At 33.3% G+C, this 26,454-nt stretch overlaps 1 protein-coding gene across 1 annotated transcript in view; it reads right to left on the bottom strand.

Moving 5' to 3' along the window:
- LOC107441842 (Friend leukemia integration 1 transcription factor) overlaps nt 1-26,454 on the bottom strand; it is a 179,708-nt gene that overhangs the window by 140,937 nt on the left and 12,317 nt on the right. Inside the window, exons 2-3 of the mRNA XM_071177879.1 lie at nt 19,406-19,964; nt 466-666 (exon numbers count right to left, since the gene is read on the bottom strand). Coding sequence (XP_071033980.1) covers nt 466-666; nt 19,406-19,955 — 751 coding nt within the window. The 5' untranslated portion in view covers nt 19,956-19,964. The remainder of the gene's footprint in view (nt 1-465; nt 667-19,405; nt 19,965-26,454) is intronic.

The raw sequence follows: 26,454 nt of genomic DNA, 5'->3' as shown, positions 1-26,454 counted from the left end.
ACTAGACATAGGAGCTCGGATTTTCGTAAGGTCATGGTCATTGGAGAGTGCCGGATACTGGAAATTCTTCATGTGTTGAAGGTGATGGAGAAAATGTGGTGTCAACACTAGGACTCGAACTCCAGTTCTGCCGGTTATTAGATTGGCAGATAAGCCCGCTCGGTGCAAAGAACTAAGTTGGTTCTAGTTGGTGCCATAAAATTCTGGTTGTTTAACCGTAAAAGGTGAAGTCAGTTAATAAACAGTTTTTCTCAAACCTAACAGTTTGATTACCATTTTATTTATGGTTATTTGACTGTTTTGATTAAATATGGTGAAATAACCATTCCATAAATTGTTATTTAACCATTTTTTCGGAGAAATTTCTAACAGTGTAATGTATTGATGCTCTGTGGCTCCTCTTTTTTTATACCAAGATGAAGAAGAATCCAACGAAATGAATGAGATCGATAAAAGTAAACTCACTCTGCCTGAGGAAGTGGAGGTGTGCGTAGAGGACCTCCCCGTTGTAAGGATTGGTCAGTCGACCGAAGTCCTCTCTCGTCAGCTGGCAGAGCTCTCGCCCAATCACATTGAAGCGACCGGCGTCCACTTCGTGCAAATTGTACTCCTTCACTGCCCATTCCAGCCACTGCTTCACATGATCTGGACTCCACAGAACGGGATCTGCAAAGCATCTCTCTCTNATTTTTCTTCTTTGGTTATTTGTTTGTTTTGCTTTGTCTAATTTAGAAATTTATGTAAATCAACACGTTAAACATTAAAATTAACTGAAAACAGAGTTAGTTTCAGTTTTAGAAGTAAAAATCGATTATACGACGTTATCGTTTATACGACGTTTTTCGGTGGTCCCTTCGGCGTCGTATAAACGATGCTCCACTATTATATAAATTCGACGATTGATTAAATTAGACGATATATTACATAAAAATGTAGAATAATTATTATATCAGGTATTATATTAGTCTATTAAAATATTTAGACCAAATTATTAGACGTACTGTATTTTTCTTAATAATGACATGTTTGCAGGAGTTTATATGCAATACTTTTATATTTAAACATACATGTAATGAGTTTTTATACAGGAGATTTTTTTGCATATTCTTACTTGTATTTATTTTTAACGTATTGCATTACAATGTTAACCAATTGATACACGAACGTAGACAAATGCAAACCGGTTATTTCAGTCGGGTAAAAACAATAAAGCTGTATAGTATCACCAGATAATTAAGATTTTCACATAGAATCTTATAATGGATCTAATAATTTGGCCAGGGAGTCACACCCACTAAATATTTTGCCAACCGATAGTTATTTTGCCAACCGATGTCGTTATAGAAAGACTCATCTATATAGTTTCAGTTTCGAAATTGGTCGATATAGCAGTTATAAGCTTAGAAACACTACCCATACTAGTTGATGATATATTTCATTTATTACATCTGCTACACTGTTAAAATTTGGTAAAATAACTGGCAGCTGCCGATTAACCATAAAGTTTACGGTAAGGAACATTTTTTCCTTTATGGTTTCGAAGCCATTTATGAAAAGTATGGTTTTAAGACCATGAATACAAAACAATACGGTTTTTTAACCATTTACAACTAGCATTTTTCGAAGACGTGAAAACAAATGATAATTATTTAACTAGACATGGGAGCTCGGATTTTCGTAAGGTCATGGTCATTGGAGAGTGCCGGATACTGGAAATTCTTCATGTGTTGAAGGTGATGGAGAAAATGTGGTGTCAACACTAGGACTCGAACTCCAGTTCTGCCGGTTATTAGATTGGCAGATAAGCCCGCTCGGTGCAAAGAACTAAGTAGCTTCATTAGGTGGTTCTAGTTGGTGCCATAAAATTCTGGTTGTTTAACCGTATTAGGTTAATAAGCAGTTTTTCACAAATTTAACAGTTTGATTACCATTTTATTTATGGTTATTTGACTGTTTTGATTAAATATGGTGAAATAACCATTCCATAAATTGTTATTTAACCATTTTTTCGGAGAAATTTCTAACAGTGTAATGTATTGATGCTCTGTGGCTCCTCTTTTTTTATACCAAGATGAAGAATCTAACGAAATGAATGAGATCGATAAAAGTAAACTCACTCTGTCTGAGGAAGTGGAGGTGTGCGTAGAGGACCTCCCCGTTGTAAGGATTGGTCAGTCGACCGAAGTCCTCTCTCGTCAGCTGGCAGAGCTCTCGCCCAATCACATTGAAGCGACCGGCGTCCACTTCGTGCAAATTGTACTCCTTCACTGCCCATTCCAGCCACTGCTTCACATGATCTGGACTCCACAGAACGGGATCTGCAAAGCATCTCTCTCTTACATATTCTATAAATCAATACACATGTACAGCAAAATATCTGCTTGAACTATGGAAGAATAGTTCATCTAGGGTCTCTGAAATTATTAAAAACTAAAATCACGGAATATTTTCTAATTGTGATCTACAGTCCCTGGCCAAATTATTAGACGTACTGTAAGATTCCATGTAAAATCTTAATTATCAGGTGATACTCTATACAGCTTTATTGTTTTCAAGCTACTGAAATCAGTTTTTACTTGTTTACGTTTGTGTATCAACTGTTTAACATTGTAATGAAATACGTTAAAAATAAGCGCAAATAGGAAGTATATAAAAAATCTCCTGAATAAAAACCCATGTATGTTTCAATATAAAAATATTGCACATAAACTCCTGCAAAACATGTAATTATTAAAAAAAATACAGTGCGTCTAATAATTTGGTCTAATTATTATAATGTACTAATATAATACCTGATGCAATAAATATTCTATATTTATGCAATATATCGTCTAATTTATCCAATAGTCGAATTTATATTATGTAGCGTCTAATTTAACCGCTTGTTACACGAACGTAAACAAGTGCAAACCGGTTTCAGTTGCTTTAAAACAATAAAGCTGTATAGAGTATCACCTGATAATTAAGATTTTGCATGGAATCTTATAGTGTGTCTAATAATTTGGTCATGAACTCTATAAGCTACTATCTGCCCTAAAATCATGGTCAGTGCTTCCTAAACTATGGTACACGAAACCCCTTGGGGGCTGGGGTAAACTTTAATTTATTTTTCACCAAAAATCATATTAAAAGGAATTTTTTTAAAAATAATTATAATAATAGACAAAAAAAAAGAAAGTGGACAAAAGTTCGCCCGCTCTGTAAAAAAATTATGGATCAATGGATTTTACTTATGCTGCACTCAAAATGCCCTTTTCTGTAAATTAATCCAGAATTTTTTATAGTACAACGCAATAAGATTTTTTTTTTTAAATTCAATCCTGCCACTAAAACAAAAGATGTTGAACCTAACACCGATTTCCAGTTTTCAAAATTAAACCAAACACTTTAAAATTAAACTCTCACTCTTACCATTTATTCAACTTAATTCCATGTTGAAATTATTACTTTAGAATTTTATTGGTTTTGTTACCGATTTGTTTCGGTTTGTATTCTGAATTTAATAGATGCTGTTGAGCAGTATGTCAACTACTAACTCTATGTCTATTTTCATGGTGATTTACCTTTCCCCCATTTAATTAGGAGTGGGTTCGCTCATTTATTAAACGTGAATAAATACTATACAATCATGAATAAATACTATACAATCATGAAAAGTGTCTCAAAATTTAGGGAAGTCATGATAAGCATCAAAACAATTTCCTTGGGGGGGNGGGGGAAATCAATAATAATTTGGCAAAAAATTTTAAATTTTATTTTATTTTATAACCGTCGTTGAACAGCCGACCCACTTTTATGGGTTTACGACTACTAATGTTTCACTGTAATTTTGAACCCAACACAGAAGAGAAGGGGACTCCTGGATCAAGTATTGGGTGAAATTTTGCCTTCGTAGAGGACTTTTTTGATGGAACTAACCCGCATTTGCGTTACATGGAGAGGAAGACCGCGAGGACCTCCAACGGTTAGCCTGACGGCAAGGGATCTCTATCCCGTGATTCGTCTACCACTGAGGATATTTTATGTCAGCACTGTGGTCGGTGCAAGCCGGATGCGGAATTCGTATTGATCAGCCATACGCCGGAATCGAACCCCGGTTCACATCATTGGAAAGAGAATGCTCTATCCCCTGAGCCATCGCGGCTCTAAATTATGAATTTGACACGAATGAACGGAATAATTTGCATATAATTTTGTCACATCACATTTGAAAAGATTGCAAACTAGTTAAATGCTCTTAAAACGCAATCGTGATCATATTTGTCACGACAGGGCCTAAAAACGAGGCCTTCTGTTGAAATTCCTCCAGAGCAATTTATTTTTTTGACCTAGACTACCAGTTTTTTTACCCCGATCACTCTAAAATTTTGTTTCCTCAGAATCCAACCATCATTGATTTGGCCATTCCACTGTCCCGACTAGTATAGGGCTTAAAAACAAAACTTTTTAATTACTGGATTTTTTTTTTCTGTAAATAGGAACAACACAGTTTATTCCCTTTATTTTATTTTACAACCGTCGTTGAACAGTTAAGGCTTACGACTACAGACGTTCAACCACGCATCCTTGGAATTTTGAACCCAATTCAGAAAACAAGGGAACTCCTGGATCAAGTATTGGAAAAATTTACCTCCGTAGATTACTTTTTGCTAGAACTAACCAGCATTTAAAAACCACGAAAATCTCCCACGGTTAACCTGATGGCAAGAGGACACTAATCCGTGATTCGTCTACCACTGAGGATATTTTACGGCAACACTGTGGTCGGTGTGCTAGTCAGAGGCGGAATTCGTATCGACCATCCTTTCCAAGGATTCGAACCCGGATCAGTTCATTGAAATGCGAATGCTCTATACCCTGAGCCACCACGACTTCATTCTTTTAATTTAATACTTTTGATAGGCTCTTTATAAATTTTATCAATTTGAGTTAAAAACGTCCTTGTCAAAGGTTTTCATTTTCTTAGACTCTGAAAATGAAAACCGTTCTTTCAAAAACTGCTATTTCATTTTCTCCATTTTTAGTTCAAGGTCCCTGTCGATCTGTCCCAAGATTCGACCCCTCGCCTTACCTTCTGGTAAAGTGAGGGGTCAAGGTTACTTGAGATATCGTTTTCATTTTTCGCTTTGTGTTTTCCGTATTTGAAATGAAATGGCTACGTTATCAATATTAATGCTACGAGATTACAAGCTAACTTCGAAGAATGCACTTTCAATAATTTTTCAAAATAAATGTAAGTAAATAAACAAAGAGTAAAATAGTATACTAAAATAAAGAGTTTATTAAAAAATAAAATAAGATTATAAACAGATTCTTATTAAAAAAATCTACTTTTTCTTTTCTTTTATGCAGATTCACTTATTTATTTATTCATTAATTTTAAACATTACTCAGAAAAGTGGGTTTTTTTCTTTCTTTTTTGCCAAAAGACAATTTTTAATATAAAATAATTATAACCTATGAATAAAATACAACGCATTTTAACAACAACAAAAAAATTTAAAAACTTTCATTTATTAATTTTGTGTTTTCTATCATTTCTTATGACAGACTCGAAATGTTTTACTCATTTCTGAATTCTTTCTTGAATAGAAATTGGATATTATTTTAGATTTAAAAAAATATATCACAGAACATCTATGAATAATTCTGTTTATTACTTATTCGACTGCATACAAATTATGTAAATTTCACCTTATCAGGGGATGCAGTAATGCAATGTGAATAGCACTGAATAGTATTCTAGGATGGTAATGTAGTAATAGCATGTGTGCATGTAGTAATAGCAGTGTGAAAAGCACTGACTAGTATTCTAGGATGGTAATGTAGTAATAGCATGTGTGCATGTACTAATATCAGTGTGAAAAGCACTGACTAGTATTCTAGGATGGTAATTTAGTAATAGCATGTGTGCATGTAGTGGTAGTATTGTGAAAAGCACTGAATAGTATTCTAGGATGGTAATGTAGTAATAGCATGTGTGCATGTGGTAATAGCAATGTGAATAGCGCTGAATAGTATTCTAGGATGGTAATGTAGTAATAGCATGTGTGCATGTAGTAACAGCAATGTGAATAGCACTGAATATTAATGATAACACTGAATAGTAAGCTAGTATAAATAAAAGTGTTGGTCTTGTTTTTTTTTTTTTTTTTTTTTTTTTTTTTTTTACGCTTTTGTTGAATATAGCTCATCTTTACATAGTCAAAATTAAAATTGTCGCAAAAGCGGATCGCTAGGGTTTTTGATTGGTTGTAAATATACAACTCTTGTATGTCTAACATAACTTTTCGTAACTTGTCGTAATTACCTACTTTGTGTAATAAACAGTGCTTGTTCTTTCGAACTTTGTACTTCAGGCTGTGTGTACTTTATTAACTGTTTCTTTAAAGTTTTAAAAGAATCCTAATCGAATCTGGTCACTGAATTGTTTTTCTCGATTTAAATTCTTCAAGCGATGACAGGAAAAAAAAATCACGTGAAACTTAAAGCAAATCCACACAGATATAAGTTTGTTCCAGAATTTTGTTACATACACTATAATGAATCAGTATTTTTCTTTTGATATAGGTTGATAGTTTTTTCCAACTGATCAAAAAAGAGTAAATTAAGTTCATTCTCGAAAACTGTTTTTGCAACTCTCTCCTTTCTTCTGACCGCACAATAGAAGAGAACTTTAGGATGAAGTCGCAGGAAGTTCCGAGACACGTGATGAGTGGCGTCACTTCCGGAACCAGACAAAAGTCAAACGTTCACCATCCTACCAGGGTTAGGATGAGGAAGATGCGGAGCATTGATAATGAAAAGAAAGCTTATTGTGCTTCCCTTCCTCCACCCCTCTTATAATTGTGATTCGGCTCAATTTCACTTCGTTCTGCCTCAATGAGCATCAATTTTTGCCTTCCGACGACCACCCTTCCCCTCCTCATCCCTTGTCTTTTTTTCTTTCTCTTTTTTTTTTACCTCATCATTTACTGTGACGGCTCACTTTCATTATCCAGTGATTAACAGTGGGCACCGTAACTTCGATTATACGACTTTCGCCAATTCAACAGATTTTTGCAATAATAATACATTTATAACAATAATAATTATTAATAATAATTTTTATAATAAGTAATAATAATAATAATTTTATATGTACTCACACACACACAGTAGCACATGTAAAGCTGTATGTAGCACAGTAAAATGTAGCACAGTAAAAAATGCAAAAAGGATAATAAAAGAAAAAGGAAAAAATGAAGAAAATCAAAAAATTAATATGTTTTATTTGCTGCGCATAAGTTGCAAANTTCGATTATACGACTTTCGCCAATTCAACAGATTTTTGCAATAATAATACATTTATAACAATAATAATTATTAATAATAATTTTTATAATAAGTAATAATAATAATAATTTTATATGTACTCATATGTAGCACAGTAAAAAATGCAGAAAGGATAATAAAAGAAAGAGGAAAAAATGAAGAAAATTAAAAAATTAATAAGTTTTATTTGCTGCGCATAAGTTGCAAGTACACAGAACTCATTAAAATAAGTTCAAAATATGGAGAAAACATTGAAAAACTTATAGAATAATGAAAAGGGCAGGAGACAATTATTAAAATAAATAAAATAAAATAACAAATAATAATTTTTAAAAAAATTTTCTTTTTAAATTGGCAAAATATATATATATATATAATTTCTTCATCAGCTCGCACGATTATATTCGCAAAAATGAGTGCTTTCTAATATTGTATTAATACAGCCGAAGCAAAACATATCTATACAATAGTGTGAGGAGTTTGAAACAGAATAGAACACATTCAGTTTTAAATATCAGGTAAAAAACAGAAAATAAAATGCAAAAAAAAAATTTTTTTTTTCACTGCTCCTTACGCTATTGTATTGATATATTTTTCTGCTTTGGCTAAATTGATACAATATTAGAAAGCACTCCTTTTTGCGGAGATAATCGTGTGAGTTGATGAAGAGATTATATCTTTTATTATTATTATTATTATTATTGTTGTTGTTATTATTATTATTATTATTAAACTCAGGCATTTATCCATATATTGGTAACATGATAGTGATTATTCATTTTGTTAGGTCGTCTTAATTTAGGCAGTATAAGAAAAATTAGTTATGCATTAAGTATTTATTTGGATTCATTTAAGTTATCTTAACTAATAATTTATGAATGGTTAGTTATACGTTAAGTACTTATTTAGAGCATTTTTGTATTTTTATGGTGTAAAAATTAGTTGCGAGTTAATTACTTAGATTTATTTTTGATCCTTTCTAAAATATCTGTAAAGCATTTTAAATATAAACGGGGAATGGTGCCACATACTGTGATACCAATTATTGGTTACGGAGCTTGATTTTTTAGGTAATAACTCTAAACTCTTAATTCGTCAAAAATCATTAGATTTTATAAGGATATGATTATCAAGAAAAAGACGACATTCACCTGAAGGATTGCTGAATCGTCAAAAATAAAAATTTCTTTTTTGAGAATGATCTATTTTTTTATTTGTGCAATGAATTCACTAAAATATTGTCTCATAAATTCCCATTATTATTAGTTTACATCATGTGAAAAAAAAAAACATAATTTAGTCATTCTTAAAAGTAAAAGTAACAGTCGTCAAAAATCATTAGATTTTATAAGGAAATTATTTTTTTCAAAAAAAGACGACGTTCATCTCCAGGATTGCTGAATCGTCGAGAATTTATTTTCTGAGAATGAACTATTTAGTTTTTGATTCACGCAATGAATTCATTAAAATACTGTCTCAAAATATCCGATTATAATTATTATTTTACATCATGCGAAAGAAAAACATAATTTAGTCGTTCTCAAAAGTAAGAGTAATATTCGTCAAAAATCATTAGATTTTATAAGGAAATTATTTTTTTTAAAAGAGACTGTCCTGGATTGCTGAATCGTCGAAAATGAGAATTTCTTTTCTGAGAATGAACTATGTATTTAATTTTTGATTTGTGCAATGAATTCATTAAAATATTGTCTCGTAAATTCCCATTATTATTATTTTACATCATGTGGAAAAAAAAACATAATTTAGTCATTCTCAAAAGTAAAAGTAATATTCGTCAAAAATCATTAGATTTTATAAGGANAAAAAAAAAAAAAAAAAAAAAAAAAAAAAAAAAAAAAAAAAAAAAACGACATTCTTCTCCAGGATTGCTGAATCGTCGAAAATGAGAATTCCCTTTCTGAGAATGAACTATTTAATTTTTGATTCACGCAATGAATTCATTAAAATACTGTCTCAAAATATCCGATTATAATTATTATTTTACATCATGCGAAAGAAAAACATAATTTCGTCATTTTCAAAAGTAAAAGTAATATTCGTCAAAATTCATTAGATTTAATAAGGAAATTATTCTTAAAAGGAAAAAAAAAACGACATTCTTCTCCAGGATTGCTGAATCCTTCGAAAATGAGAATTCCCTTTCTGAGAATGAACTATTTAATTTTTGATTCGCGTAATGATTTCATTAAAATATTGTCTCAAAATATCCGATTATAATTATTATTTTACATCATGCGAAATAAAAACATAATTTCGTCATTCTCAAAAGTAAAAGTAATATTCGTCAAAAATCATTAGATTTAATAAGGAAATTATTTTTTTTAAAAGAGACGGCATTCATGTCTAGGATTGCTGAATCGTCGAAAATGAGAATTTCTTTTCTGAGAATGAACTATGCATTTAATTTTTGATTTGTGCAATGAATTCATTAAAATATTGCCTCATAAATTCCCATTATTATTAGTTTACATCATGTGAAATAAAAACATAATTTAGTCATTCTCAAAAGTGAAAGTAATATTCGTCAAAAATCATTAGATTTTAAGAGGAAATTATTGTTTAAAAAATAGACGGCATTCATCTCCGGGATTGCTGAATAGTCAAAAATGAAAATTTCGCTTCTGAGAATGAACTATTCAATTTTTGATTAGCGGAATGAATTCACTAAAATACTGTCTAAAAAAATTCCGAATTATTATGATTATTTTACATCATGTGGAAAAAATATATAACTTAGTCATTCGCAGGAGTACGTTCAAGTTAGAAAGCATGGGTAATCAATATGGAAGGAGGTGCAGGTGTAAACTACATACAGCTGCAGATCATGCAGAGAAATCTGCGTATTAATATTGATTCTGTCGTCAACATTTATCTGTAGCAAGTGCTAATAGGGTGAGTAATAAACGGTAATTGATTAATCTCCCCTATTGACTTAAATAAATCATACCATATTCTATAACTCCATCATCACGAGCACCTGTCTCAACCCCCAGCCCCAGCTAACATCTGCTCGGACATGACAGGAAGTTTTTCGGAGATAGAAATTGAATTTTCTTCCAGCACTCTCGATGCAGAGTAGCGAGGAAAAAACATTTACTAAACAGCATTTTAAAAAATTTAAAATTTTCTTACGTAACAAGTAATATATATTTAAAAAAAATCATTTTAAAGTCAATTCCTTCTTAGGTGAACAAGGAAATTTTTACTTTAGTTATTTTTTATTGAATAATTACAATTTTTTCTCCTATATAAAACTAAAATTAATTAATTAATTTTAATTAATGCATTAATATTTTTTAAGAAAATTATTAACATCAAGTGTCAACTACTACAAGCTTAAGAAAATTTATTTGGACTTGAGTGGATGAATAAAAAGTATTTTATTAACGATTAGAAATTTGAACAAGATATAGGGAGTGTGAACTAATACAGTCGAATCCCGCTATAGTGATCACAGTTTATAGTGAACTCCCGGATACACTGAACGAAATGTTCGGTCCCGTGCCTTGCTATGCACGTACAATGTTATTTTTTGTGGATATAGTTAACCAAAAAAGTGAGGAAGTTGGATATAATGAACTTTTTTATGTTTTCAACTGATTTTTCCCCCATTTTTTTTTTAATAATTTTGAAATTTCTACTTCAAAATAAATAAATACATATACTGATTTTTAAAACCATCTATAGAGGAGAATGGAGCGATAGTTATTCTTGTTTGCTTCTTTTATCATTTTCCTATCCCTAAACAAACCAAGCAGATGTTTCCAACCCAGGCAAATGTACCCAGGCATTGACACCTGTAAGGTGTCAATGGGATCAATATGCATTTTTTGTCAGAGGAAATGAGTAATTATTCATTATTGGTTAAAGAGTTGGATACTAATATGTGTTGATAAGGTCCTCATTTTAACTCCTTTTTGCTCTCAGTTCAGTTAAAAAAATCCTGCAAACAAGTGTCTCAAATTTAACTATGGCGAGCAGTAAACGTAAAACGTTCTCCATTGATGATAAAATGGGCAGAATCAGAAAAATTGAAAATGGATGCAATCAAGCTGATATTTGCAGGGAACAGGGCTCGAAAAAACTCAGAAATTTTACCCGTCCCCGAGGACGGCTTGTCCAACAATGTACCCATCCTCCTTTGAAACTAACTCATAGCTTCTAAATAAATAAAAATATAATTTTCTCTTATTCATTACAAGCATTTATATAAATTGCATAAGGAATTAGTAGTTACTAGGATTACATTATACAGTAATAAAAGAAATACTAGGTTACTAATAGTTACCAAGTATTTCTTTTATGAAATAATTTATTTCTTTAGTGAAATAATTTAAATGACAAAGATCACTTTATCTGGAATGCCAATTTATCCGAGGGTACTTCGTTTTTTAAATGAATCAACTATGACGTTTGCCAGTTCCACAACCAAGCCAAAGATTTACAGAGGTTTCTGCACAGAAATCTGAAAGGGGTTTTCCATTTAGGTTGATTTTCATAATTGCGTTTAACGCTTCTTGTTTATCAATTCCACCATGCGCAGTATGTGCTGTATTCTGGGTCATTTTGCTGCATTAGGTCTTTATAAATAGCTTGGGCTCGGAGGGCTGAAGTTCTCTGGTGTTTAACGATCTTAAATTTTAATGACACCGGTTCTTGAGAAAAAATTTTCTTTATCTACTTCTTCAGAAAAGATTGTAAGATAACAAAAATTGAAAATGTATCACGAACATTAACGGGAAAATGGCCGTCCGCGCGGACGCTGGATTCGAGAAATTTGTTGTCCGCTGGGAATTTTTGACCGCCGAGGACGGGCGAACGGGTGGTTTCTCGAGCCCTGGCAGGGAATATAAATTATACAAATCTGCAGTTTGTAACATATGGAAAAATAGGCAATTAATAATTTCTACTCATGAAAAAATTTAGATGGCAGAAAAAAAGTTGAGAAAAGCAGATCACAAGTGGAAGCAGATCACAAGTGGTACTGAAGTGGTTCACTATTCGAAGAAGCCGCAAACTTCCAGTATGCTACTACATAATATTTTTCAGTCATTTGTTTGAATAATGTATAATAAAAGTAGGAGTTTGGGAACCATTAGTTAAATTGCCTGCGTAACGAATATAGTAAATCCCCGGTTATAGTGAACCAAAATTTCGGTCCCTTGAAGGTTCACTATAGCGGGGTTTGACTGTAGTAGGAAATGAAAAAAAAAAGGCGTGTGGTATCAGACGACTATAAAAGTATAAATTTGGTGACGTGGAGCACACGTGCTACCATACAATGTCCCTTATTGAATTTATCTGACACAGCGAATATAAAATAATTAAATGTGCGCTATAAACTTTTTTTTTTCGGTCAAGTAGAGCTACAAGTTAGAAATTATCAATGATGTTATCTTCAAAATATGTGAAAACTGAATTGCTTATAGTAAAATGGCTGAAGCTTAACCGATCAGAAAATTCCATTTCGTTTTTCGCTCATCCCTATTTAATGAATGAATTAATATTTTTAAAAAAAATGTATTTACATCAAGTGTCATTCACTACAAGTTTAAAAAAATGTATTCGAATGTGAGTGGATGAATAAAAAGTATTTTATTAACGATTGAAAATTTGAACAAGATATAGGGAGAGTGTGAACTAATAGTAGGAATTGAATAAAGTCTAAAATGTATTTGAACTAGAGTGGATGAATAAAAAGTATTTTATTAACGATTGAAAATTTGAACAAGATATAGGGAGAGTGTGAACTAATAGTAGGAATTGAATAAAGTCTAAAATGTATTTGAACTAGAGTGGATGAATAAAAAGTATTTTATTAACGATTGAAAATTTGAACAAGATATAGGGAGAGTGTGAACTAATAGNGGAGGAGTTTAGGAACCATTAGTTAAATTGCCTGCGTAACGGATATAGTGAACTCCCGGTTATAGTGAACCAAAATTTCGGTCCCTTGAAGGTTCACTATAGCGGGGTTTGACTGTAGTAGGAATTGAAAAAAAAAAGGCGTGTGGTATCAGACAACTATAAAAGTATAAATTTGGTGACGTGGATCACACATGCTACCATACAATGTCTCTTATTGAATTTATCTGACACAGCGAATATAAAATAACTAGGAGGCTTCGCCTCCTGCTCGCTGGTGCTCGCCAACCCCCGGAACTTCTTTCGCAGTTCATTTCGGATTGCTTCGCAATCCGAGGCTCGCTTTGCTCGCTCATTGGATACGTTCTTAACGTCTAGCTTTTGCATACTTTTTTAAACACTGAAGTTCCGAAAACTTTTCACTGTAGAAAATTCTAAACCTGTGCATTTCAATATTAATTTGAAATTGCAAACAGTTCACATATTTTTCTTAATCACACTATTCTAAATTTCAGTTGTTGAAAAAAGTAATTGTTGTAAGTTTTGTTTTAAAGTCTTTTCCACCAAAGGGCTGAAACCATGTGATGTAAAACATTATGAAATAGTACTGAACGCCGGATGAAAAGCATCGGCTTCGATGAAGAGAATTTTGTGAGAATTTTCTTGATAATTCGGTGAGAATTCACCCGATTAGACATATGATATGCTCACTACGTTCTCTTGCGCTACGAAGCCTATCGATTAAAACGTATTAGCGTTTTATATAATATAGATTAGCCATATGATGCTCACTACGTGCTCTTGCGCGCCGAAGCCTATCAATTGAAAATGAAAACTGTTGCCAACGTGAGAAAAAAAATATCATCGGTTTTATTGATACATACGTATAAGCGTTTTGTATAATATAGATTTAATAATTAAATGTGCGCTGTAAACTTTTCTTTTTCGGTCAAGTAGAGCTACAAGTTAGAAATTATCAATGATGTTATCTTCAAAATATGTGAAAACTTAATCGCTTATAGTATTCCATTTCGTTTTTCGCTCATCCCTATTTAATGAATGAATTAATATTTTTAAAAAAACTGTATTTACATCAAGTGTCATTCACTACAAGTATAAACAGAAATGTATTTGAATGTGAGTGGATGAATAAAAAGTATTTATTAAGGATTGAAAATTTGAACAAGATAATAGGGAAAGTGTGAACTATAATAGTAGGAATTGAAAAACAGTCGAAATTATCGATTATAGTCCACAACTTTATGCTCTAAGTTGATTGTTATGCGTTATGCTCTTTCAAATTCAAAAAAATATTTTGAAAATAGCAGTTGGATTAGTTAGTGATTTAGTCAGTTAGGGAATTCGCTAACCAGTAAGTGAATCAGTGCTTTAGTTAACCATTATTTCATTGTTTCAATTGACTTCGTTGTTATATCAATTAATAATTTAGAGATTTAATTTGCAATTGGGTATACTACAGCCTACGTCACAGGTTGTGTTATTCCTACTAAATTTAACCCATGAACGGCATTTTCTGCGAGCCTAACTTCAAGCCACAAATAAACAAACGAAGTGTTTGATCGTTTAAATAGCTGCTCGCCAGATTTTATTGCATTATANAAAAACATTACGTACTGGTCTTAAGCAAGAAGCGTTAAACGCAATTATGAACATCTACCTAAATGGAAAACCCCTTTCAGATTTTTGTACAGAAACCTCTCTAAATCATTAACTTGATTGTGGAACTGGCAAACGTCATATTTGATTCATTTAAAAAACGCAGTACCCTCGAACAAATTGACATTCCAGATAACTTGACATTTGTCATTTAAACTATTTCATAAAAGAAATAAATTATTTTATAAAAGAAATACTAGGTTCCTATTAGTAACCTAGTATTTCTTTTATTACTGTATAATGCTATCCTAGTATTTGTAATCCTAGTAACTACTAATTCATTGTGCAATTTATATAAATGTTTGTAATAAATAAGAGAAAATTATATTTTTATTTATTTAGAAGTGACGGGTTAGTTTCAAAGGAGGACGGGTACATTGTTGGACAAACCGTCCTCGGGGACGGGTAAAATTTTTGAGTTTTTTCGAGCCCTGCGTTATGATCTTTTAAATTCAAAAAATATTTTGAAAATGGCAGTTGGATTAGTTAGTGATTTAGTCAGTTAGGGAATTCGCTAACCAGTAAGTGAATCAGTGCTTTAGTTAACCATTATTTCATTGTTTCGATTGACTTAGTTGTTATGTTAATTAATTTTTTAGAGATTTAATTTGCAATTATTTAGGTATTTAGTTAACAATATTAGTTAATAATTTAGCGGATTAGTTAGTTACGTTAATTAATAATTTAGTGATTTGATTAACTATATCAGTTAGATGGCTCATAATTTATAGTCATTTAGCCAGTCAGTTAGGAAATTCGTGGTTTAGTAAATGATTTAGTAGTTCTATTACTGATAATTATTTTGGTAAATCCCTTTATCATAATTAAGCAGTGGTTTAATAATTTCATCAGTGATTGCCTTTTAATATCTTCATAAGTCACTTTATTTACTCATTCCTTCGATAATTTAATGGTTCATTTATTTTTTTCATTGTTAATCAATGGTTCATTTATTTACGTATGGTTCATTTGTACATTTTTAGTATATAACAAACAAAACGAACAAAATGCATAACAATAGTTTACCTTTTGAATCCTAAATTCACAAAAAAAAACATTTTTCTTATCTGTTGTATTATTTCATACTAAATTTTTAGCCAATTCATTTTTATTGGCAGAAGTCTTAAAATTTTAACTCATTTGAAAATCCTCACTAATGTAATAAACAGCAAATATACAACAAATATTTTATATAATTTTTCCAACGACTCTTGACAATACAAATTTTTTTAAATATAATTTTTTTCTTTTTACTGAGACAAATAAACAGATACTACTGTCTTAAAATACCTAGGACAAACATACTTATATACTTTTTCTCCCATGAATTCGAATTCTTAACCTGCAAAAATTTTCCAGAGAACTGGAAAATGAAACTGTGATTGTTTATTTTGTCAAGAAAACGGACAAATCCATAAACTATTATTCCCACTTCTTACTATATATCTAATGCGAACTAAAAAGTTTGTCGTACTTACAAAATTTTCTTTGCTAAAAAAAGTTGTAAATAAAAAGAAAAAAAATTTACTTAAAATATTTTTTTTTTCAATTTCATAATGACTGAAATCTTTTGTATTGCAAGGTAAAAAAGATTTTAAAATATGTATATGAATAAAGTTATCACAGCATGCTTCAGAAACTTTGCGAGGTATAATTCCTTGTACTGATGGACAAACGGATCTAGTGGTGTATGTATACGGTATTCGGTTTAGTATATTAATACGGTTTAATATATTAATACGGTTTAATATTCATGTTTGCGTACAAAGAAATACTCAGCGATGTTTAAGGAAATATCTTCCTCGGGCAAGTTCGTAGCTTACAATCACCGGTATAAATCAGGAGAAAAATTCGAGCAAGTGTATTTATGTTGCTTAGCAACAGAATGAAATTTAATGAAGACAGTACAGTGAACAAATTATCACATACCCAGGCAGAACAACCAAAAAACCTTTTGAGAGATTCAAACGAATACGGGACACGCGGAGTTTAATGAAAATTTTGCAGAAGAATCTGTTTAGATGAAATTTTGCTAGGCAAGAACATACTGTGAGTTTTTGAGATAAAATTGTACAAAAATCTGCTGTTTAGAAACACTTTTACTAGATATCTCTTTGTTGCTAGGCAACTGAAATAAGCTTGATCAAATTCTTTTATTTTCCTCGCCGACACCGTAGTTGGTAAGCAACGATCATTGACTGAACTCCTTGACACTGTTTTTGGATACCAGTTTTTTTTTTTCTTGTGATTTCTAAATGAGGGACTTGTAGGGGAAAACAACCGTAGATTTTAACTTCGTGAGAGGTATTACAATGTGAACTCATCTACAGTGAATTACTTAACCCGTTACCTGTTTTTTGGGGTAATATTACGTTTCAGATTAGATCTTCCATTCCTTTTGTTTTTGACGTATCATTTCCTTCTATACGCCTTGTCTGCATGCTAGCAAATTGCAAATATTGCCTGCATGCTAGTGAATTACAAAGATTGGCCACATGGTAGTGAATAGCAAACATTGCCATTGCCTGCATGCCGGCAAATTGTAAAGATTGCCTGTATACTAGCAAATTGCAAGGATTGGCTGCTTGCTATCAAAGACGATTAGAAAAGCAAATCGCATTGGAACAGGTAAGGGATTAAGTATGATGATAGGGGAACAGCTGTATTAGATAAAGGAGAAATTAGTTCATTCTCAGTTTCAGCTCGTCGGCTCATCCGAGAAGCAAAAGTGCAATGCTGTCTACAATGTCACCGTTGGCCTTGGAATTGTCGAGTCTTAACCTCCATGATTTCCTTGATGATGTGTTCCTCCATAAACTTTCGCTTCCGCTATTGGCAATCGAAATGGGCTACAGGTGTTGCAAGGCAGAACTCCTAAACTATTTCAACATTGAGCATGCTTTCACCATTAGCGTGTGGAGAGTCACAGGTATAGGAAGTACGTTCGTTTTTGTCTTGATTTCTAAACCGATTAAAATTTGTTGAGCTTGGAAACTATGTGAAACTTCAAAACTGCATTAAACATTGCGCTTAATGTAAACATCGTGGAAATTTTAAAATATATTTTAGATATATATTATTTATCATTTAGATTTATTATTTAGATTATTATTTGATTATAAAAACAAAAAAAATATTATGGTGGAGTGAAACAACGTAATGCATTCCCATATATCTGAGCAGAGGAGAAGAGAAAAGGGGGTAGGCTCTAGATATGGAACCTGTCTTCTTCCCAGATGATGGCGTATTCGTGTGGATGTTTGACTAACTGGTCATTGAGATTTAGACTTTTTTTTATACCTTTTTCTATGGCACTCTAAAAAACCCAAACGGCGATAAAAAATTCAACTTCAAGGAGAGATGCCTCTCAAGAATGCTTTGCTTAAGTAATTCAAGCAACAGCTTAAGGAATTTTACGAAAATAGAATTCTGTTCTTAATGGGAGATCGGGCATTATTTTGGGTTTCGTTAAAAAAAAAATTCCCAGTGAAATTCCCAATTTCGTTTAAAAAAATTCCCACCGGGACGACCAGGTCATCGTTATAACAGAGGATCTCTCTAAATGATACAAACATCAAGTTATATTTTTTATGATATTATGCAAATAATGTAAATATATGATATTTTTTTCTATTTTCATTATTGCTAATTGTGTAAATAATCTTGTACATATTTTTTACTATCCATTGCTATTACATGCTATTGACTCAAGAGACCTTCCCAGTTAATTTCACTACAGATAACTAACCTTATGTTAGTAAATCTCCATTACCTCCCCCCCCCCTGAACCAAAAGCCACAAGTCTCAGTTGCCCTAGGGCCAGAAATCAGATGAAGAAGTAAAGTGCCCGCCTTCGCGGGCAGGTACTTCGGCCAAATTCATATCCAAGTCCAAGTCCAAAATTCCCAGTGCAATTTTCAGAATTATTATTTATTGATTGTTAAAAAAAAGGGCATTTTTGCAACAGACTGTTGTGGGCTAGGGGGATTATGGAGGTTAAGGATCCACAATTTCGCGATCAGCGGCATGATTTTTTACCGTGGTGACTCAGGGGATAGAGCTTTCGCCTTCCAATAAAATAGACTGGGTTCGAATCCCAGAGATAGTTGGTCGATACGAAATCCGCACCCGGCTCGCACAGACCACAGTGCTGACGTAATATATCATCAGTCGTAGATGGATCACGGGTTAGAGTCCCCTTGCCGTGAGGCTAACCAAACCGTGAGAGGTTTTCCTCTCCATGTAATGCAAATGCTGGCTAGTTCCATTAAAAAATCCTCCACGAAGGCAAAATTTCTCCCAATACTTGATCCAGGAATTTCTTTGTCTTCGGGATTGGTTCAAAATTACATAGCTGCGGAGTTAAACATTAGTTGTTGTAAACCCAAAACTATTCAACGACGGTTATAAAAAATGTGATCAGCATTGCACATAGGTCGCTATCACTAAACAAGCTGGTACCTATCGATCTGAAGCTGGATGGGTTGATTGCACGCATACTAGTTATATGAAAAAAACAAAATCTTACCCGCTGGTACCACAACCCTTCGATCGGAAGATTTCCCTTTATTATTGGTTGAGTCCACATGACCGTTACTTCTGCTGGTGGAAGAAGAGGAAGAAGAAGATGAAATGGTCGGTGGCGATCTGTTGGTGGTCATCTGCTCGAAACTTCCGTTCGTTTGTATGTGTCCATTGCTCTCCTTATTGACCTCGGCACTCGGGACAGAGAACAGAGGTGTACCCGAAAGGTTACTGAAGGCACTGGTGCCGAGGTATCTGTTCCTGAAAGAAGCAGCCAGAGCACTGTTGAACCCATTGTTGGGTTCACCATTCGATGTCACACTACCCTTCTCTTCATCAGAGGGCATATAGGGTCGACGGGACGCAAATCTGTAGGTACAACCGGCGGCCCATTCATCAGTCCCATTGAAACATTCTTCGATTTTGACTTGAACGTTGGGTGGAGTGGATGGAATTGCCCCACAAGGATGATGGTGGGATCGACGAGTGGTTAAATCGCTGACTTGTCCAACCGAAATGCCGAATGAGCAGCTGTTAGGTGCCGCCTCATACATCACTTGATTCTGAAAATGAAAACAATAATGAATCCTCTGTATCCCTAAAATTCCAAATCAAATTATAACACAATGGTGTTTTTAAGTACAGTAAAAGTATGTTCTTTCGCATGTCAAAAAAATTTTGAAAAATTCAGTGGAATATTTACTGAGAAACGTCCAGAACTCACTAGAATCAGATAATAACATATAATTATAGTAGAGGGTTGAGGCCCCTCTTATCTGCTGCTCCCCAACCTCGATGATGGCTTCGCAATAATTGTTGTTTCTTGGCAGAAAACAGTTTTTCGACTAAAGCTAAAATTTAACCGCGATGACTCAGGGGATAGAGCGTTTGCCTTCCAATGAGGCGAACTGGGTTTGAATCCCAGTCGATACGAATTCCGCATCCAGCTTGCACCAACCACAGTGCTGAGGTGAAATATCCTCAGTGGTAGACGGATCATGGGCTAGAGTTCCCTTGCCGTCAGGTTAACCGTGGGAGGTTGTCGTGATCTTCCTCTCCATGTAACGCAAATGCGGGTTAGTTCCATCAAAAAGTCCTCCACGAAGGCAAAATTTCTCCCAATACTCGATCCAGGAGTTCCCTTGTCTTCTGGATTGGGTTCAAAATTACAAAGTTACGGAGTTGAACAGTAGTGGTCACAAACCCATAAAATTGGGTCGGCTGTTCAACGAAGGTTATAAAATAAAATAAAGATAAATTTTGCGGTAAGCCGAGTTCGAATACCAGCGATGGTTGGTTGACACGAATTCCTCATCCGGCTCGCACTGACCACAGTGCTAACGTGAAATATCCTCAGTGGTAGACGGATCGTGGGTTAGAGTCCCCTTGCCGTTAGGCAAGTCGTNTGAAGGCACTGGTGCCGAGGTATCTGTTCCTGAAAGAAGCAGCCAGAGCACTGTTGAACCCATTGTTGGGTTCACCATTCGATGTCACACTACCCTTCTCTTCATCAGAGGGCATGTAGGGTCGACGAGACGCAAATCTGTAGGTACAACCGGCGGCCCATTCATCAGTCCCATTGAAACATTCTTCGATTTTGACTTGAACGTTGGGTGGGGTGGATGGAATTGCCCCACAAGGATGATGGTGGGATCGTCGAGTGGTTAAATCGCTGACTTGTCCAACCGAAATGCCGAATGAGCAGCTGTTAGGTGCCGCCTCATACATCACTTGATTCTGAAAATGAAAACAATAATGAATCCTCTTTATTCCTAAAATTTCAAATCAAATTATAACTCGATGGTGTTAAGTACAGTAAAAGTATGTTCTCTTGCATGTAAAAAAAATTTGAAAAAATTCAGTGGAATATTTACAGAGAAACGTCCAGAACTCAACTAGAATCAAATAATAACGTATAATTATATTAGGAGGCTGAGGCCCCTGTTAGATGCTGCTCACCAACACCGATGATGGCTTCGCAGTAATTGCTGTTTCTTGACCGAAAACAGTTTTTCGACTAAAGCTAAAATTTAACCGCGATGGCTCAGGGGATAGAGCAGTCGCCTTCCAATGAGGAGAGTCGGGTTCGAATCCCAGTCGATACAAATTCCGCATCCGGCTTGACCAACCACAGTGCTAACGTGAAATATCCTCAGTGGTAGACGGATCATGGGCTAGAGTTCCCTTGCCGTCAGGCTAACCGTGGGAGGTTGTCGTGATCTTCCTCTCCATGTAATGCAAATGCGGGTTAGCTCCATCAAAAAGTCCTCCACGAAGGCAAATTTCTCCCAATACTCGATCCGGGAGTTCCCTTGTCATCTGGATTGGGCTCAAAATTACAAAGTTATGGAGTTGAACAGTAGTGGTCACAAACCCATAAAATTGGGTCTGCTGTTCAACGAAGGTTATAAAATAAAATAAAGATAAAATTTGTGGTAAACCGAGTTCGAATACCAGCGATGGTTGGTTGACACGAATTCCTCATCCGGCTCGCACTGACCACAGTGCTAACGTGGAATATCCTCAGTGGTAGACGGATCATGGGTTAGAGTCCCCTTGCCGTTAGGCAAATCTTGGGAGGTTCTCATGGTCTTCCTCTTCACGTAACGCAAAAGCTGGTTAGTGCCCTCAAAAAGTCCTCCACGAAGTCAAAATTTCTCCCAATACTTGATTCAGGAGTTCCCTTGTCTTATGAATTGGGTTCAAAATGACAAGGGTACAGAGTTGAACATTAGTAGTCGCAAACCCAAAAATTGGGTCTGCGACGGTTCAACGACGGTTATAAAAACCACTGGTTAGGAACTAATTTGTTTACAGATTGAATGTTTGTCGTTCAACATCGCTATTTGCAGCTGGAAAAATAATTGTTGCAATTTTCTTTTCAATTCCGTGCCATTATATGTAATGTAATGTGTGTAATAGTTTTGAAAATATAAATATTTAAAACCCGCGGTCATTCATTTCTGCTGTAACGGAATGAAAAGAGGGGGATTTGTATTTAAATGAAATAGATACACTTTTCAATGCGACAATAGGAGGAAAAATAAAGAAAACAATTTCCGCCTCTATAAATTCTTCCGCATTCTATAAACCATTAAGCAAGAGGAATGGTTTTTGTGACGTCACATTGAACCCTTTCATTTGCTGTCTCCTCTTTGCTCCTTTCACAGTCTCTGCATAACGAAAAAAAAAATGAAGGGGGGGGAAGCAATAAAAATGCTCGTAAAACACATCATTTGAATATGAAAAGTAGCATCGTGAAACGTAAAAGAGAATGAAGTAATAAGAGATACCGAAACGATAAGAAAATTAGTTTATATTGTTTTTAAATGTTTCTTTAAATGTTGAGCTGGGCGGCTTTAATAAATGGAAGGATTATTCATGAAATAGAAACAGCTGGCCTTAAAATGACATCAGAAGTTACAATAAATTCAAGATCGCGAATTTGAACTCGTAGCTTTTATACTGGAAATAAAATATAATAATTAAAAAAAAAAAAACTTTAATGTTGAATCATATTTTTATGGTAACTTTTTCGCGAATTTAAAAAAATTCGTATTGCTGTTACTGTGAATGACCGAAATTAGTAGTTGTTGAATTGCACCGGTGAATTTTAACAATCGTATGATCACTTCGGTAAATGTCTGAATTATATACTAGGATTAGTTAAATGCCACTGCCTGGTATACATTTCCCCTGTATACCCTACACTGATGTTTTTTTAAGGTTCAGTGCCACTGCCCGGTATACGTTTAACCGGTACTCCGAACACTGATGTTTCTCCTAATCCTCAGCAGAAATTAAAATATCGAATAAATATAATAATATCAACGAAGATATTAATATTAAATTGGATATAACAAATATTTCAGACATTCATAACAAAGCGATTATGTGATTGTTGACATTCACCGGACATGAAGTAACATAAAGCTTGAAAATGACTGTTTTTTGCTGTTAAATAATTTTTTTCTTCCAATGCCCACCTGGAGAATGACCTAGATCATACTGGCATCTGAGGGGCAGATTTATTGACCACTCTTTCAGAGGTATCCTATTTTGGTGGGCCAACAGTAAGGACAGATAGTACAGAGAATGAAAGAACATCCATGCCTTGCCAGGGGGGATTCTGATGCAAGGCCAGTTCCCTGAGCCCTACACAGACGGGTCGGCCTGTTAAATAAATAAATTCTGTTTTTTTCTTTTCCCACATATATGTTGAAAAGCAAAAATGATTGAAAAAGACTGCTTAGGAAAGTTCACTTTAAGTCCGGCAGTGGGTTAGTGCCGGAATTGGGAATCATACAGAGTGCTGGAATTCGGAACCACGCAAAGTGCCGGAAGAAGCTTTTAAGCGAATCAAACTTTCGATACATAACCGTTATTATTAAAAAAAAGAAAAAAGCTGTAAAGTTGTTTTTTTTTTTTTTTTTTTCAATACTCAGAGGAAGGCCGGGATAGCCTGGTCAGTGGGGTGCCGGGCCCATGTCCAAGAGTTCGTGGGTTCGGTCCCCGCCGGTCTAAGACTCCCCGTGTAGTAAATAGTGACTGATGCACGTTAAATCTGTCGAGTCTCAAAGTCCTCCATGTTCCCATAACAAATCAATACCTCTGGGGGTACCTATCCAGGAGTTTCCTTGTCTTCTGGATTGGTTCAAAATTACAGGGCTACGGCGTTGAACATTAGTAGTCATAAACCCAAAGATTGGGTCGACTGTTCAACGGCGGTCATAAAATAAAATACTCAGAGGAAGAGCCTTGATGGCTCAGGGGATAGAGCGTTCACCCTCCGATGAGGTGACGGGTTCGAATCCCAACAATAGCTGATCGATACGAACTCATAGTACTGACGTAAAATATCCTCAGTGGTAGACGGATTATTAGAGTCCCCTTGCCGTGAGGCTAACCATGGGAGATTTTAGTGGTTTTCCTCTCCATGTAACGCAAATGTGGGTTAGTTCCATCAAAAAGTCATCCACAAAAACTAATTTCTCCCAATACTTGATCTAGGAGTTCTCTTGTCATCTGGGTTGGGTTTAAAATTACAAGGCTATGGAGTTCAAATTAGTAACCGTAAACCCAAAAAATTGGGTTGGCTGTTCATTAACGATTATGTTGTATGCTGCTGAATTTTTTTATTTGCTTTCAGATTAAGTAAAAAATTGCATATAAGAATGACCCATATATATATATTCTTTCTTTTACAAAAATAAATAAAATGAAAAATAAAAAAGCTTTTGAAGCATGCATCATAATTTCACAAATGAAACAAAACGTTTTCAAACCTTAAAATATCACAAAAGTTTAGTTTTTAATAGTTTTTTGTTATTTTAAATTAAATCCTAAACTTTTATAAATGTTTCAAACAAATCAGATGTTAAAACTTTCTCATATTTTTAAATTTTGTTAGTTTTTTAACATTTTAAATTGCGTAGTAAAATTTTAAGAGCGTTTCAAATAAAATAAAATAAAAAGTTTTTTAATTAATCAAATAATTTCAGATTTTAAAATTTTATTCAGCGTTTTGAACAGCGTTTCAAAATTATACCTATTTTTAAATGAAACAAAATAATTTCGGGGTTTAGAGTGTCACCTAATTAACTAATTTAAAATTTTATTGATTCCCTTAACTTCATACACAAAATCATACGAAATTTTTTAAACAAAACAAATTTTTCCCGGTGTTAAAATCTCATAAACAGTTTTAAATTTTTATCTATATTTTTTTCTCAATTTATTTATTTATTTAATTTTTTTTATTTAGTTTTTTAGTTACGTGCCAAATTTTTAAAATAAATAAAAATTCTTTCATTCATAAATTTTAAATTCTGATTTTCTGATTTTTTTTTTAAAGTTTTGAATTACGAACTTAAATTATAACGCATATTCAATTGAAATAAATCATTTTCATACTTCAAAATCTCACATATTTTGAATTACAGAAAGAATTTTTCAAACAATACAAAAAGTATTTAATAAAAAAAATTTCATTATAATAATCACCTTAATTTTACGATATTTAATATTCATACGCAGAGTATTATTGAAAATTTGTGCTCAGACATTAATAGATTAGAAACAAAAGAAAATATAAGAGGTTTGTTATTATAAAAAAAAAATTCTGTATTCAATATTAATTCAAGTTAGTTCAGTCAGTCATTAATTCGAGTTAGTTAGTTATTATTATTAGAGTTCAAGGATTATTGAAAATTTGTGCTTAGACATTAACAGGTTAGAAACAAAAGAAAATATAAGAGGTTTGCTATTATATATTTAAAAGCAATTCTGTATTCAATATTAATTCGAGTTAGTTCAATCAGTCATTAATTCGACTTAATTAATATTATGCGAGTTCAAGTATTATTGAAAATTTGTGCTTAGACATTAACAGGTTAGAAACAATAGAAAATATAAGAGGTTTGCTATTATATATTAAAAAGAAATTCTGTATTTAATAGGTCATTCGAGTTAGTTCAGTCAGTCATTAATTCAAGTTAATTAATATTATGCGAGTATTATTGAAAATTTGTGCTTAGACATTAACAGGTTAGAAACAAAAGAAAATATAAGAGGTTTGTTATTATATAAAAAAAATTCTGTAGTTAATATTAATTCGAGTTAGTTCAGTCCATTAATTCGAGTTAATTAATATTATGCGAGTTCAAGTATTATTGAAAATTTGTGCTTAGACATTAACAGGTTAGAAACAAAAGAAAATATAAGAGGTTTGCTATTATATATTAAAAAGAAATTCTGTATTTAATAGGTAATTCGAGTTAGTTCAGTCAGTCATTAATTCGAGTTAATTAATATTATGCGAGTATTATTGAAAATTTGTGCTTAGACATTAACAGGTTAGAAACAAAAGAAAATATAAGAAGTGTGTTATTATATAAAAAAAATTCTGTAGTTAATATTAATTCGAGTTAGTTCAGTCCATTAATTCGAGTTAATTAATATTATGCGAGTTCAAGTATTATTGAAAATTTGTGCTTAGACATTAACAGGTTAGAAACAAAAGAAGATATAAGAGGTTTGCTAATATATATTAAA

This window comes from Parasteatoda tepidariorum, chromosome 2, assembly GCF_043381705.1.
Source record: "Parasteatoda tepidariorum isolate YZ-2023 chromosome 2, CAS_Ptep_4.0, whole genome shotgun sequence".
NCBI lineage: Eukaryota > Metazoa > Arthropoda > Arachnida > Araneae > Theridiidae > Parasteatoda > Parasteatoda tepidariorum.
Note: the sequence above shows the minus strand (reverse complement) of the source record. Positions and strands in the feature narration are given on the sequence as shown.